Raw genomic sequence first — 15,873 nt, 5'->3', positions numbered from 1 at the left:
ACTCCCTAATAGCAGACCTTCGTCGTTGACACCGGAGAAGTATGGATTCTGATTTGCCAATTGAGTCTTAGAAAAATTAGAAAAAGAAACAAGGAAGATGAACGAAGAAAAATAGGAATAAAAAGGTGGAGATGAGAAGGGAGAGGGACAAAGAAAAAGAGGGATTAGGACGAAGAAACTTATGAAGGGTGAGGGAAATGAACAGAAAAGGAATAGGAAAGCACTACAGAGGTTTCTAGAGAAGAAAAATATAGACAAAAGTGAATAAAATAATAATAAACCTAAATTAATAATATAAAATAATAATTATAGTGAATTAAATAATATATTATTAGAATTTGTTATTGTTTTTAGTTCTTGATCCGATACTACACCAAATGTTTCATTGAATTAGTTTAACTTAATCTAGTCTAAACCAATTTAATTTAATCCTTAAAATTAATCGAGTCCGAAATAGTCCAACACAACAAACTCACTCTTATAAACTCACTCTTATAGTTTGATTTGCGCCTTGGACTGCCATTGATCTACATCAGTTTAAAACTACTCTAACATCAAAGTAGACGCAAAATGAACAGAAACACTTCTGACAAGGCCTAGAATGAATCAATCCATTTATAAGAAAATACAAATGCGTCGCACCGCAAAAGAAATTCACAAAGCATTAATTGTAGATGTTTGCTCAAGCTCAAACGGTTTCTCCAGAAAACTAGACTTCAGTTGTACATGCATTGCGCAAATAGCCCTCTAACGGATGAGTGTTAACTCTTGCATATTTGAATTCTGTCGATTCTTTAATTAAAATCTAATCTGCAAATTTAAATTCTATCAACTTCCTAATTTAATATCTAATCTAACATCGCATATTCAAATTTCATCACTCCCTAGTTTAACATTTCTATTATTTAACAAAGAAACAAATAGTACCCATTTGACCAAAATTCACCAAACCCACTAGACATGCTTCTAACATAGCATTGACAAATAGGGTTCAAAGGGAGCCCGACTAACTTCCGAGACAAGTCCATTCCATAACCTTAACCCTGTTAACAGAGTGGGGCATTCGTGTATCTGAATTCCGTAAATTATTTGATAAACTTGGAACAAAATTGTTCTTCGTCGAAAACAAAATAGATCACAATTAACACAAATATAAGATGAATAATAATTAACCAGCAAAATCAAGTGAAAACAAGTAGATTTTCCATTCAAAACATAAAATTGAAGCACTTCCATACCTAATTCTACACACCAACCAACCCATTTACAAAATCCCCAATCCGAAACCTTAATAACCTAACCCCCAAACCCGTAGAGAGTCCTGCCCTGCCTCTTGAGCGCGTAGACGACGTCCATCGCCGTCACAGTCTTCCTCCTGGCGTGCTCAGTGTAGGTCACAGCGTCACGGATCACATTCTCCAAGAAGATCTTGAGCACTCCACGGGTCTCCTCGTAGATGAGGCCACTGATACGCTTGACGCCACCACGGCGAGCCAGACGGCGGATGGCGGGCTTGGTGATGCCCTGGATGTTGTCCCTCAGCACCTTCCTGTGCCTCTTGGCTCCTCCCTTTCCCAGCCCCTTGCCTCCCTTGCCGCGTCCCGTCATTGCTCCGATATGAAATTAGGGTTTTGATTTGGGGTCGAGTAAATTCGGCGTGCAGGTGTTTGCGGGGAACGAGAGGGAAGCTGGGGTGTTTATATAGAGAGAGGTTTGGGAGTGAAACGTGGGTTTTGTGTTTGTTTACGTGAGATTTTGGGTTCGGATTGGGCACAATCGACGGTTGAGAGTTGCGATCCGTGCGTGGGTTTGGGTGAGGGGCGACCGTGGATTGTGTTTGGATCGACGACTGGCGGGGAGTAGAAGACTGGTGTGCGGATTATGGGTTCACGAGGATCGATGATGTGGCGAGTTTTGTGTTTTTTCGACAGATATGACTGTGAACCGTTGGATTTAAGCGTTAACTGCGTCTACATAATCGGGGCGACTCGGATTGAGCTTTTTTTTTGCGTCGTGAATGAACTAATTAACTAATCACTTAGCACAAACATGAAATTATCCTTCCAATTGATGTTTGAAAATGGTTTAACAAAAAAATTAAATTTTCGAGATTGAGGTCGGACAATTTGTCTTGAACAATTTGTAAACTAAATGATGTGTCACCAATAGAAAATAAACACGTTAATCAATGTTTAAATAATAATTCAATCATCAACCAGAAAGATCATATAAAAACTAATTCCAAATTAGCTAAAAAAATTCAATAAATACAAAAGTTTAAAAAATTATAAATTGAGGATGAAAATTATAGGTTTCTTACCGTTAAATTATTAACCTCATATGTATAGATGAATAACTGAAAATACACGGCTAAATTTTGAAATTTTAGATCCTTAAGTTGGAGATAGCCTAATAGTAGCTCTTTCTAATGTTGAAGAAGGTTCATTGTTTGAATCATTAACCCTAGTTAATAAATAAATAAAAGGGTCATGGTTCAAGTACATTCTCGTCAATCTACAGGACTAGCAATTAGTCTACCTGATATTAACTAAGGGTCGAGCAGAATTAGTGAGGGCATATTTACTTAATTTTCACGTACGAGAATGATATTAGATCAATGTATGAATAATACACAATTATTCAGAGTTGGTGGTGGTGGTCATGATTCATTAGTGCAGCGGTGCCTTGGATTGCGAGATTAGGTACGCATGTGGTCGCTGTAGTGGCTTGAACATAGACAAAGAGATGGCCATCGGAGAGAGAGAGCGAGCATCGAGAGTCTAGATGGAGAGAATACAAACAAATTTGGCATTGGGAGGCCGGACTCTGGCCTAGAGAGTTATAGAGTGAGAGGGTATAAAAAAAATCCAACGACATGGATGGCTGTAGAAGGTATTTTTAATGGTTCAAACTTACGAAACTAACATTTTTTCTCAACAAGTTATCTGCGAGTGGACCTATTAAGAACTCGTTATTAACCGATTCTTAATGGGTGACCTGATAACGATCCGACTAGTTAACGTGTTGACAAAAAACCCATTATTTTCGTATCATTTGTGTCAAATTAATAAGCCGTGCACGAAATTGTCAGATCTAATTCCAATGGGCTAATTGAAAGTAAAGGGTTAATTAGGGATTGGCATGATAATTAGATTATTGGTTTTATGAAAGTGGTTCGGGAATTTCTCTGCTTTGCACTATGGTTTGAAGATGGCTAAAACAAGAAACTTTTCTCATCTGATTGTGGAGGTGGATTCTTCTTTGGTGAATGATTGTTTTGGTATTGCTAGAGCTAAATTAGTTATTTTTTGGTGTTTCTCTCTTCTTCTCCCATATAGTCGAAAAATCTCGTGAATAAATAGAGAAAAGTCGAAACTCAAATCTCAAAAGTGATTATAACTTTAACAAGTCAAAGTTTAGTGTGACGATCATGGGATTGACTAGACCTGTAAAGTGGTCGGGTTTATTGGGTTTCGGGTTGAACCCGACCCTTTAAGCTAATGGGTCACCTGAACCTAATCCGTTAAGCTAACGGATCACCCATTTCAACCTATTTCACCCGTTAACCTTTTTTTTTTTTCTTTTTTTCTTTTTTTTTTTTTACACAAATTTCATCCAAATCAATTAGATCTATTCTTAGCATCCTAGTGCTTGTGCTAGCCACCTCCTTCCTTCATTTGGTTTGTGTGCATATGCAAGTCATGGAGTGATTTGATGAACACCTGGAGCTTTATCACGATGCACAAGAATACAAGATTGGGAATGTCACAAAACATGTTTATGTCTGTCATGTTTACTTTGCCTCAAGAACTAATGAAACAACTACAACCACGACCCATGGTTGCAACGAGCATTGCTGATCAACAAACCAAGGGGTTGCCGCATATAAACTTCCTCACTCAAAGAACCATGTAGAAACACATTTTGAACATCAAGTTGATTAATAGGCCAATTAAAATGGATAACAACTGATTAAATTAAAACACAGATCCATTACATGCGTCTCCAAATCTTAACATAGATCAGGAAATTGTTTAAATAAAACATAGTAATTCTCTTTCTCGAGTCTCAATCAATGTCTCACTGCAGAGTCTACAGTGGCTCTATTTCTTCTTGCATTGCATGATTGCATTCTCTGCTGCTTTTTTGCCAACCTTCTTCTTGCATTGCATCCTCTGCTTCTTTTTTGCCTTCAACATTCACCTTAAGTGAAAATTTCCTTGACAAGTGAAATTTCCATTAGTAAGAAGCTTGTCACAATAAAAGTAAGCATTAATCTTGCACAATCCATCCTAATCATTAAACATCACAGAAAAATATCTTTAAAAGAACAAGTTAAATACATACCATGCTTAATCAAGACTAATAGTATTGGAGCATTGTCCCGAGTTTTCGTTAAGGCTCATGTCAAAAATTTCTTTGGTGAGTTCTTCCAAGTCAGCACCCTTTTTCTCTAAAGCTAAACAAACTCCAATTGTTTAACCATCTTCAATGAAAGGCCAACTTTAATTTTTCATTCCCCCAATTAAACCGCTAAACTCACAGAACCTGGGTTTTAAACCAACCTAAGCACATAATGAAACCATTATGCAAAAACAGCAAGCAATGCAAACCATTAAGTGTATATGCAATACCTACTTGCACATTATTATGAATGTCCATTGCGTGGTTTAGTTCAAATCCTCTAGCCTCATACACAACCCATAAAAGCCATTTAGAAACCAAACCCCCCCTCTCTTTGCAATTTAGCTCACAAACCCAATTGAATCAAAACAAATTCAATCAGGAAACAAAAAGTTAAGAACAGCCTTAATTAACTGAGTATACCAAAGAATCAAATTAAACACAAATTCTTAAAGTTTGGCATCCCAATAATCAAATAAGGAAAAACAACAATGTGTGTACTGTGTGTGTGAGTGCATGTGCTGCATAAGTGCGTAAGCGTTTATTGTATTGCTGAGGAAAAACAACAAAATCTTCCAAGTGATAAAAAAAGGCGTAAGCGTGTGAGTATATATTGTATGTGTTGTGTACATGACAGTGTTCGTGTGACATTGCATGTGCGTGTACTGTGTATGTGTATAAAATGTGTGTAAGTGTAGGTAAGTGTGTGTACTCTGTGTTGATAAGTGCCATTGCCAGTTCTCGATCCACAATCACGAGACAGTGCAAATATAAAGCATGACTTCAAATTAATTACTAAAGTTCTATGTAATAAACATCCAGAGTCTCAAGTCTGGGTAATTCACACCAAAGTCTCAAGTCTCAATCAAATTAATTACTAAGCAGTAAGCACCTATGAATATAAGAAGCGCCTAAAAGGGAAACATTTCGAAGGCCAGGAGAAAAATAGAAGGAAATATATAAGTATGAGCAGCAGAGCAAGATGCCTACACAGCGCAGATATAGAAACTTACTGAGCATTGAGTAGTAACTTATGTTGTTCGTATCAATTTCAGTAAAACCAAACAACAACAACAACCCAATTCCAATCCAAAAACCAACCAAAACAAAGCAAACTCAATACTTTTAACTTCATGAGCCTCGGATCTGCAAAACATGAGCCTTAACGAATTACACACCTCGGCATTAACGAATTGCAATCAATACTTTTAACTTCATGAGCCTTAACGAATCGCAAAACATTTCTTCTTTCGTCATCCATTACTTTTAATCGATGTGAAGAAATAGGTAAATTAACAGCTCCAAAATTACCCAAAAATGAAAATTTTAATTGGAGAATATACTTATGAACAAATTTTACACAAAACCCATATCCAAAACACAACCAAAAAAAAAAAAAAGAAAGAAAACCAAAGGTGGAAGGGAAGGAGCACAACCCATGAACAAATTTCAGTATGTATATTCTTACGCATGAAAGAAGAGGTGGAATTGTGGAAGGGAATCGGAGCTTACCAGAGTGGTGGAGCCGGAAGGGAAGGAGCACAACGATGGCCGATGAGTGATCTCTCAGTCTCAAAGAGCAAAGCCGTGCGACAGTGCGAGAGAGAGACGTGAGGAACCTGAGCCCTGAGGGTTTTCTATTAGGACTGTTGAAATTACACAAAAGTCCTCAATAACGGACCTTAACGGGTTTCACGGGTTCATCCAAAATGACCTGTTATTTAACGGGTGATTAACGAGTTAACCCGTTAACCCATTAACCACTCGACCCGTTTATCACCAATCTGAATATTAATTTTAACGGGTAGGATCGAGTCGGATGAAAAATGCCAGGTCTAGGATTGACATGACAAACCCAAATTACCTGATTCGACGAGGTGGTCTTGTAGTGCTAACGAAAGAAAATTACAAAACAAAACTACGCGTGTTGACGCTCTAGACCAAAAGAAATTGGAAAAAATTAGCCCCTTTGGTATACCTACAAATTAATATCTGTAAACAACTTATCAACTTGTGGCTGTAGTTTAGTGGTAAGAATTCCACGTTGTGGCCGTGGAGACCTGGGCTCGAATCCCAGCAGCCACACTTGCTTTCTTTTTATTTTCCCTCTTTTATTTTTCAATACCGACACGCAATACGACGCCGTTTCATCACTGTGATATATCAGTTTGTGTCTCTCCTCGACGCACAGCACAAACAGTTTTCGCTAGTTTCAGAAGGCTCAAGCTTCGTCATTGACTGAGTAATCGACTCCAAAAACTGTAAGATTCTCGTCCTGTTTCTCAATTCTTCGGATTATGATCACTTCGATCCGTAAGATCTCGAAATTCATGATTCCAGTTCCAAATTCTTTGCTTATCCATTTTGTAGATCTATATTCTGGACCGAGTCATTTGGAATTTTTTTAATTATTAATTTGGTTATGGGTTTTGTATTTTAAGTCGAAAATTTGAATTCTTTGAAAGAATCAAGTTTTGATGTATTTGGGTTTTGAAATTGGATGCTTAGCTGAATACGGATACGAAATTCAAGCATTGTTTTGCTAGTGTAATTGTGAGGAATGAAGGGTAACTCAAAGGAAGCATAAGAATTTTTAATCGCTACGTATACATTTGCGTCGAGAATTTAAGTGTAATGGGTGTTTTATGATCTACGAAATGTTGCCAAAGGAAAACAATTGGGGACGAATAGATGTAGTAATATGAGTTGGATGCATGAAAGGTTTAGTTGGGTATGATTTTCTGTTTTCTTGGAACACTTAACGTTTCCGATTAATATACAAGTTATAAACACAACCCGATTTCCTCTATATGCTTTATTTGTTGATTTCAATCGTTTCTGCGATGTTGCTTGTTTTCTGGTTGATAGTTTTTGAGTTTGAACTTCATTTAGATGTGATCTTTTTGTAGGGTCAACTAGGGCACGTTTTGATAACCATTTCATTTTTGGTCTTCTAGTTTTCATTTTTTGTGCTTTAGATAGAGGAAAAGTATGTGGGAGAAATGAGGCGCGAGAAGGATGAAGGGAGGTGATGGGAGCGATGATGGAGAAATAAAGGAGATTATCTGAAAACGAAAACTTGAAAGTGAAAACAACTTAAATTTTTTTTACAGTTTTTGGGTTTTAGTTTTCATTTGTTGTGTCATTCCCTACACATTCCTTTCACATTTATTCCGTCATCCTTCCTTCACCCCTATTCCGTCATCTGACAAGTGTGTGTAGGAAACCTATTTTAACAAGTATTTCACATGATATTGAGGAACACTGAATTGTTCTGCTAAACTTTCTAGTTTTTTTCGTTTTGATGTTACAGATGATGGATGATCAGGACCTGGGCTTCTTTGCCAATTTTCTCGGCATCTTCATATTTGTACTGGTAATAGCGTATCATTATGTGATGGCCGACCCAAAATATGAAGGCAACTAATGATCTGTTTCTTTTTTATGTATTTGCAATAGAGATGCAATTTTCTTGCGACTAATGGAGATATCCTATTAATTTGTAGCGTGAACTATTTCAGACCGGATGCAGCTTGATTTACGTTATACAATATGACTATGTTCTGTTATACACATTACTTTCTTCTCTGTTTTATCTGTGCTTCATATTTAATTTTCCACACCTTTGCATTATGAAGGGTGTTGTCTGTGTTCGGATTGTGTTTTGAAAGTTCCCATCGGCTGTGGTAATGAATCAAGTGATCTATTGTTCGTAGAAAGTGCGAAAAGCATATTTTTAGGGTTCACCGAAAAGAAAATTCTTTTTGGTGCATTGTTCAGGAGGATTAGGATTCATGGTTATGGATATGATCTAGCCAAATTACAATGTGTACTGAGGTCAATTGAAGATTGACAAATCTAATAGCATTTGCCAATTAGTTAGATGTATTATTAAAGTTAACCATCTCTCATAGGAGCTATGTGTTATAATTCTGACTCTCCTCTTGATGTTGCTCTTTGACGTATCCCGCAAGAGACTAAACTTAGCAAATTGGAGAATAACTAGAAATACACAAGAATTATATTGGTTTGGCGGAACTTTTGCCTATATCCAGTTGTGATTTTCTTGAGTAGAGAAACCACGGTTTCTTTGATTAACAATAGAGTTACAGTATTTTTGCAAACCCTAGAACTAATCCCTCTCTTTCACGCGCTGTCTTTCTCTTTCCAGCGGTTGTCTCTAGCTTCACACACTTTCCATAGCCTTGCCACACCCTATTTTTAAGTATAGGGTGGCTATTTTATGATTAGTTTCTTACTCTAAAGAACACTTTCTTTCCTTTTCCAAATTATCGTATAGGATTCCCAATCTAATTGTACAAGAAAACTTTGATTCTTTCCTAGTCCTTTTATTAAAATAATCGGTACACCTTTAATTTTCTTACTATAACATAAACAAAATAGGACACTAATTGTGAGTCTCTGACGAGCCAAAATCTTAAACACTATGTAGGCGCATTCAATTTGACTAGTTTTTTCAATTCTTTCTTCATCTCCATTGCTTCTCTCATCACGCTTGAAATGCAGAATCCCAGGCTAGTCAAACAAAGAATCATTTGGCTCTTCTGTTTCTCTTCAATGTCACTAGTATGTACCTTGTCAGCCACTTCCTGCAAATGTTGAAGAAAACTACTCACAATAGTCTCAACCTCTTTATCATCAGCACAACCCAAAGTCGCAAATCCCCTTGGTGGTTTGCCCAATTCACTGTCGTGGTAATCACTTTCCGACATTGTCTCGGATACCGGCATGGGCTTGATCGAAGACGCCTCCTCAAGGCAAACCTTTAGCAGCTCTAGATCAGCATTCATTTGTTGCCTTAGTTCCTCCCAAACACCTCCAAAGTTCTGCTCTACTTGTGCGAGAAACTCCGTCTTATAGGCCACAAATAGTAAAAGATCAGCGATTTTTGATAAAGATCCTAGCACCCGATTGTAACCGGCACGCTGGAAGGGCAAGAACCAGCAATTAGGCTCTGTTTCAGCTTCTTGGATGAATGTTTCTAGTTCTTTCATATGGGACTTGAGCTTCCTCCGCTTTTCCCTCAATCCTGTGGAAGCTGGTACACAAAGATTTACTCCGATACAATCTCGAAGCGCCTCCATGCTTTGTGAGAGCTTATTTTTTGCTAGGGTCGCTGCTCTCATCGGATAAAAGACAATCTCTACAAAAAGGAAACAAAGCAGTCCAATGGATGCCTCTATCATTCTTGTAAATGCAAATTCACTTGGAGGACCATAGTTTTCCCTACCCAAGATAAGTAATGCTCCAATGGCTGCCGAGATCCCACCAGCTTGGCCATACATCCTGCTATGCCTAAGAAAATGGCAAAAAAAGATCCAAGGTATGAGTGGTACGAGCTTGAATTTCTCAAGTCTTTGGAAAATAAATAACCATATGATTCCGTAGATCGATCCCAGTGCCGTTCCTTGAACTCGAGCATTTGTAACTGTGAATGTTGCTTGCCGTCCTGTTACAAAGCTGATGGCAATGGTGAGGCCTGACCAGTACCCGTTTTCCTTGTTATACAACAGGCCGAATAACACAGCAAGGCCTAATGCAAGTGAGCACTTGAGAGCAAAAATTATACTCCTGGTACTTGGGATTATGTTTCTCCAAACACTTTTGAAGTTCCACCACTGTTGATTTTGCGAATCACTCGGTTCTTGGTTAGGTTTCCTAGTGTTTCCAGGATTCCGGGCAATGGGTTGGTTTTCTAGGAGGAGTTCCATGCAGTACAAGAAGAAGAAAGCCGGAAGATTCTCACGGTTATTGGTGGTGGGTTTTCCGGCCCAAAGTGGCTTGTCGAAGATTTCTCTGTATGGCTCCGGAGCCAATGTTGCATCGGAAGGCAAAGAGTACTTAGCTTGCAGAAGCCTTAGCCTAACCTGTACTTCTGAACTTTGTAAATTGCGTCTTAGCTCTTCATCAATTAGGTTTACAGGATGTGAAGAGCAACTAGATAAGGCTATTTCCATTCCCCTCAGTGGAACCTCAATTTCTTGCAACCTTTCACCTGAGTCCAGATAATTTGGTTTCAGAAATTTGATATGTGGTCTCTCCCACACCATCGTTTCCTGCTTACAAAGAAACGAAAACCTTTAATTTGCTTACGGGGCTAATTCACAAATCTCAAACTTAATTGCCTATCACAGTTTGAAAAGTGCAGAAATTTTTTTTGTTTCGTGCTTTTTATGAGCTATTTTTGTATTTATGTCAAACTGTAATTTACAGGAAGAAGCAAAGTAATGTCCTTTTATGAGTTATTAGTAGCTTACCAGATTATTACTGATGCTTTGAAGAAGCTTAGCTGCTTCTTTAGAGAGAGATTGTCCTTGAGAGAGGAGTTCGAGTGCTCCGCTCTTGTCCCGGGAAGAGATGGCCTCAACGAAGCGAGCTAACCTCTGAGAAGCATTTCCGGCATACATGCGCCACGATTTACTGACCTGTGAATGCATTATTTCCGTTTCAGTTTACATAATTTGCACAATGTGCTTATTCCCTTGCAGGCACAATCCTACTATTTGCAGTATGGCTGGAATGTGATCTAGCTAGAAGAAGTAGTTCTTGTTGTTTCAGTGTGGTGTTTTATTCGATTTGTACATCGTTAGCCAAACAGATCTTTTAGCATATCAAGCGGGAGATATGATCAATTACCACAAAAATGTTAACAGTACGATATTCTAAATTACTATAACTTATAGAAGAGATAGCATACACACTATTTTAATCATCCGTTGCATGCATGCAAATGCTAGATACTACATAGATTTGCTTTTTCTTTATCAATAAGGAAGGAAAATAAAGTTTTGACGTAACCTAATTTTAATATGTTTTCTTACACGTTCTCACCACTTGAACTAACCCGAATGGCTTACATGGATCGTTTTCTTGTTCTTTAGGGTTTAAGAGACAATTAGACAAGACCAAAGGGCTTTTATTGTTGTTTCCATTCCGGCAGTCTCGACATATAACAACCTGCCATCTGCCGTACGACGCTGTTTTGTAGTAAACTTTGTGTTTCCAAAATTAGCGGGATGCATGTATTATAATTTCCTTCATTCTGATTGGTTCAGTTGTCAAAGCTCTAAACTATTACAGTTTAGACATATAAAATGCAAATAATTAGTAGTTTTTAACTGATAAGTATATATAGAAGCTGTTAGACAATGATGGCTGTATAGTAGATTGATTAGGCGCCCAACCTCCACCCTCTCTATTTAGCTAGCAACGTAAGTTTGACAAGAAAATATTACTTAGTAAAATACACTTGTAAAGAGTTCCAAAAAAAAAAAAAAAGGATAGTTACCTCATAGTAAGATAGCCGAGGATAAGGAAACAACATAGCAACAACAGAAGCGAAAGCTCCAAGGACAGTGCTTGATGCAACGCCAAGTGGATGCATGACAACTCCAGTTTGTGCCCCATGAATCACAGTGCCAACATAAACACTCACAAACTGCCCAAACGCAATTCTCTTCGACATCAAGTGCGTGGACTCCGGCAATGCCACCACAAAAGCACTCAGAGCAACTGCCACCACCGCTATCTCCACCGTGAAGTTTTTAGGCTCCACCAGCCAAAGGGTCAGCACAGAAGACAAAAGTACCTGTGCCGTGGCAAAGATCACATGCCAACAGCTTCTCATGACGTCCCCAAGCGTTGCGTCCGGGGCTATTAGGATTGTGGTCATGTACGAAAAGGACGGGTAGGTTATGTACTTTTTAAGTTGTGGAGGTCCATAGAGGACGGTGCAGTCGACAATGGTGCATGCCAAAGCCGTGCGAAGGGCGGAGCCTAGGCGCATCCGCCACAGCGATTGGGTTTGGTAATCCCCCATTGTCGTGGAGACAGACAATTTATGCTCACGGACACTTGGTGAAACAAGGAATTAATGGTGTGAATTCGGATGGAAGGGTTTTTACCCTAAGTGTTGGGAAGCTTGTTGGTTTTGCTTACAACCTGATGACTGATGAGCATGCATGAAGGGTCGAGAGGAAAGGCTGGTTTGGAGGAGAAGGAATACATACATTATAGATGTTCTCATGGAGCAACTTGTATATTATATTTATACTAGAAGCTTGACCTAACTCAACATTTAATCACAGGCATATATATATATATTATTTTTTTATTTTATCTTTTTGCTACTGGAGAAAATAAGAGTTTTGAAATAAATTAAAAGAAAGGAAATAGGCCATTAGAGTGACATCATGTTTCAATTGATGGGTTGGCAAAAGGACCAAGTGAGTAAAACACACACTATTTGGCCCTTAAAATCTTGGAAAAGTAATTTAAAACTTAAGGCTCTTTTTATAAATTTGTGTTTTCTTCTTTTCGACTTAAAATTACCAAAAGAACTATGGGGAAGCATATGTGGGAGTAGCTACATTCGCTAGATTGAATGTGTTTCTTCCATGTGTACTGAGGGAGTAGCCACATTCGCTAGACCGAATGTGTTCCTTCCATGTGTACTGAGTTTGAATCCCCCTCCCTTCAATTTAGATTAGTTTAAAATAAAATATTGCTTTGGTGGTTAGGCTCTTTCTATTCAACCTATTATGTCACGGGTTGAAACCATCCTCCCCTCCTTCCCACCCTAAAAAAAAATTAGGATAAATAAGTGTAGAATATCGTTTATAATAAAAATAATCCTCATTCCTTTAGTGTAAATATATGTTGCATAAAAAAATGGAGAAAGACTAAAGACAGAAAAGTGAGAAAACAGATTTTAGTTTTTATTAGAAAGATAAAGTTTTACATACCTACCTTCATGTGAGAAATATTAAAATTTTGCTTAATCTAGATCATTAGCTACTAAAATCTCCTAATCAAAATTGAAGTTTGTGGTATCTTTGTGTAGTTTGTTTGTCATTTTAAAGCTTATATTTGGTTAATTGCAGCATGGATCTGCCATCTATATTTAAGCTACTAGAATCTTATATGTCAATTCGGATTTTTTTTTTTCCTGCCCATTTGTCCTACAGTTTTCGTAAGCATCGACCATGGAGACTTTGTGATCGTTCCTTTCCTACAACTCAACATTTGAGGAACTACTTATTTAATAATTTGATTTACTCCTTTTTTTTTTTGTTATGAATAATTTATGAATATATGTTTATAAATTATAGGGTTAGGTACAAAAACTACTCAACATTTTGGGGTGATCCCAAAGTAATCTCAACCTTTCAAAACATTAACTACCTAACGTTTTGAAAATTAGACAACTAATAAGTTACTAGGAACTTTATCAACATTAAGTGTTGACATCAATAACATTAAGTGATGAGGTGGACAAATACTAAAGTTGGCTTTCACTAATTGACATCTTTGGAGTTCTAATCCTCCAAATTGACCCATTTTATCCAAGTTAAACCATAAATTTGCTTAGCTACATGGCGTCAATTTGGAGATACAAATCTCTATAGGTGACTTGAGAGTCAAACCACACTTAATATCCGTTCATGTCATCCCTTAAGAGTGAGGATCCTCGCCGGATCCTCAAATCACATCCGTTCATCGTATATTGTGTGGAGATACAAATCTCTATAGGTGACTTGAGAGTCAAACCACGCTTAATATCCATTCATGTCATCCCTTGAGAGTGAGGATCCTCGCCGGATCCTCAAATCACATCCGTTCATCGTATATCGTACGGTAAAAAATCATTGTAATTTTTTTATTTAAAATTGAATATAAATAGTACTTGACGAAAACTGGCCGCACGATGCACAATGAACAGATGTGATTGGAGGATCCCCGGGATCCTCACAAAGAGGATTTGGCAAGGATCCTCTCTAATCCCCTTAATAGATGTCAATTTTCAAAACTTTAGATAGTTATTTGGAACATTTTAAAGGTTAGGACCAATTTGAAATTACCACTAAAAGTTTCGTAGTTATCTGCACATAACCCTAAATTGTATCCCAAGAAAGTGACTTTGAAATTTTTTATTTTTTTAATACAAAAAACTATTACTACTTTAATTTACATTAGAAGAGATTTAAACCTGAGACACAGAAAGTTGATGAAGAAATCACTAAATCTGTTACCAGGTAATCGACTAAGTACAAGTGACTTGAACATTTGATACCAGTAAAGTAATTTTACCAGGAATGAGAATACTTTTCATCACAACCGTAAATCTGTTACCAAACCCATTAATTATTGTGCCGGTCGGCTCCAGAATACCAGATTTTATGCCTTTGGAATCAGTTCTTGTGTACCATTTCTGGACAAGTTAAATATTTGAGTACTGTTGAAGCTGCTTTGTGTAAAAAAGGAAAGGAATGGGTGAACCACGAACCAGCAAGTAGATTATGATAAGTTAACCATAGTCATTAAGTGACTAATCACCGTATTAGGCCGGGCCTAAGTGACTGATCATAGTCATTAATGACAGGTCTATTAACAGAAAATGGTTAGTTGATTAGGGTCATAACCAAACTTGCAATTTTGGGCATGTGTATCATGTTCTGCTTCATTCCCAAGTAACTGTTTGGAGGTTTGTGATCATATCTTAATTGGGTTTTTGTTGATTCTTAGAATCCATTATTGGGACAAAATAGATAGGGAAATGATTTTCTGCACCTCGTTTTCTCCTTTCCTTGTTTATTTTTGTCTCTTAGTTCTTCTTTAATTTCTTCAATCTAAAGGTCAGAAATAAACACCAAATGTGCAAAAATTACTTCCCAATAAATATATTATCACGTTTGACGGTGGCCAATTGTTGATGTATGTGAAAGCATAAATTCTGAAATATGAATAGCTAAACAAACAATCTAGAAGCATTAACGGCTAATAAACACCGAGACGCTTGTGAATGACTGACTAGTATTTTCCCTACCATATAGTCCATATCAATATGGCAATATCTAAGCTAACATGTCTTGTCAAGGAAGCGTTCTTAGTTATCCCTGACTATATATCTTCTTGTATCTATCTGTCTCATCATGTGTACCGATTACAAGACAAATTTTCTCCTTGTTTAGACTCAAAAGAATTAGGTTACACAACTACATTTACAAAAATAACAAAGCAAACCGTCCATCCATAGCAAACAATCACCTTATACCAGAAGGGTGGGTTTTATGTTTGGCTCTCATTTATAACCAATGAAAATAATGACTGCTTGGATTTATATGGTCGAAATATTCGAAGCATTTACTAAAATCTTCATTTCAATCGCATCATCCCTTTTCTTTTGTGGTATTAAGAAAAAGAAAGAGACCTTGACAACAAAATATAAAAAAACAAAGAGCTGGGAAAAGAAAATAAATAAGTAAATATTTGAGAGGGAAATTCAACTCATGAGCTAACAACTACAACGATTACTAAGAAACGACAGCTGTCTATTTATACATTTGTGTATTTTTTTACTAGACAGTCTAGCATATTATGTTACTATCACCATGCAGTTGGGCATAATTCTAGTAATTGACAACTTTACAACACGAATGCCTAACATGA

General features: G+C 37.3%; 3 protein-coding genes, 1 long non-coding RNA gene and 1 other non-coding gene across 5 annotated transcripts; 2 read left to right on the top strand and 3 right to left on the bottom strand.

Annotated features, from left to right (window-relative positions):
* Nucleotides 1–1,181: 1,181 nt before the first annotated feature.
* LOC103963569 (histone H4) lies at nt 1,182–1,681 on the bottom strand. Its single transcript, XM_009376400.3, has one exon. The coding sequence runs from the start codon at nt 1,606–1,608 to the stop codon at nt 1,297–1,299; it is 312 nt and encodes a 103-aa protein (XP_009374675.1). The 5' UTR covers nt 1,609–1,681; the 3' UTR covers nt 1,182–1,296.
* A 2,271-nt stretch (nt 1,682–3,952) lies between these two features.
* On the bottom strand, nt 3,953–6,272 carry LOC103963570. The gene is made up of 2 exons (XR_669749.3): nt 5,917–6,272; nt 3,953–4,219 (listed from the first exon to the last, which is right to left on the bottom strand). It is a non-coding gene; the product is annotated as an uncharacterized LOC103963570 (long non-coding RNA).
* A 145-nt stretch (nt 6,273–6,417) lies between these two features.
* Nucleotides 6,418–6,489, top strand: TRNAH-GUG. The gene has a single exon. It is a non-coding gene; the product is annotated as a tRNA-His (tRNA).
* A 1,219-nt stretch (nt 6,490–7,708) lies between these two features.
* On the top strand, nt 7,709–7,977 carry LOC103963572 (dolichyl-diphosphooligosaccharide--protein glycosyltransferase subunit 4A). The gene has a single exon (XM_018651473.2). The coding sequence runs from the start codon at nt 7,709–7,711 to the stop codon at nt 7,829–7,831; it is 123 nt and encodes a 40-aa protein (XP_018506989.1). The 3' UTR covers nt 7,832–7,977.
* Nucleotides 7,978–8,566: 589 nt separating this feature from the next.
* LOC103963596 lies at nt 8,567–12,437 on the bottom strand. Its single transcript, XM_009376427.2, has 3 exons — nt 11,714–12,437; nt 10,683–10,850; nt 8,567–10,481 (listed from the first exon to the last, which is right to left on the bottom strand). Exons 1-3 carry the CDS (start codon nt 12,242–12,244, stop codon nt 8,850–8,852), a joined length of 2,331 nt encoding a protein of 776 aa, XP_009374702.2. The 5' UTR covers nt 12,245–12,437; the 3' UTR covers nt 8,567–8,849.
* Between the last annotated feature and the right edge of the window lie 3,436 nt (nt 12,438–15,873).

This window comes from the organism of the source record quoted next, unplaced genomic scaffold, assembly GCF_019419815.1.
Source record: "Pyrus x bretschneideri cultivar Hongxiangsu unplaced genomic scaffold, Pyrus_bretschneideri_v1 Contig2, whole genome shotgun sequence".
Taxonomy (NCBI): Eukaryota; Viridiplantae; Streptophyta; class Magnoliopsida; order Rosales; family Rosaceae; genus Pyrus; species Pyrus x bretschneideri.
The sequence above is the reverse complement of the archived record's forward strand: the minus strand, read 5'-3'. Positions and strand labels throughout refer to the sequence as shown.

Bases quoted from the DNA above. Each gene is read 5' to 3' on its own strand.
- LOC103963569 (XM_009376400.3), bottom strand. From the start codon at position 1,608: ATGACGGGACGCGGCAAGGGAGGCAAGGGGCTGGGAAAGGGAGGAGCC.
- LOC103963572 (XM_018651473.2), top strand. From the start codon at position 7,709: ATGTTACAGATGATGGATGATCAGGACCTGGGCTTCTTTGCCAATTTT.
- LOC103963596 (XM_009376427.2), bottom strand. From the start codon at position 12,244: ATGGGGGATTACCAAACCCAATCGCTGTGGCGGATGCGCCTAGGCTCC. The intron at 10,851-11,713 runs GTAACTATCCTT...ATGCATTCACAG, and splicing joins CTCGGCTATCTTACTATGAG to GTCAGTAAATCGTGGCGCAT. The intron at 10,482-10,682 runs GTAAGCTACTAA...CTTTGTAAGCAG, and splicing joins AAAGCATCAGTAATAATCTG to GAAACGATGGTGTGGGAGAG.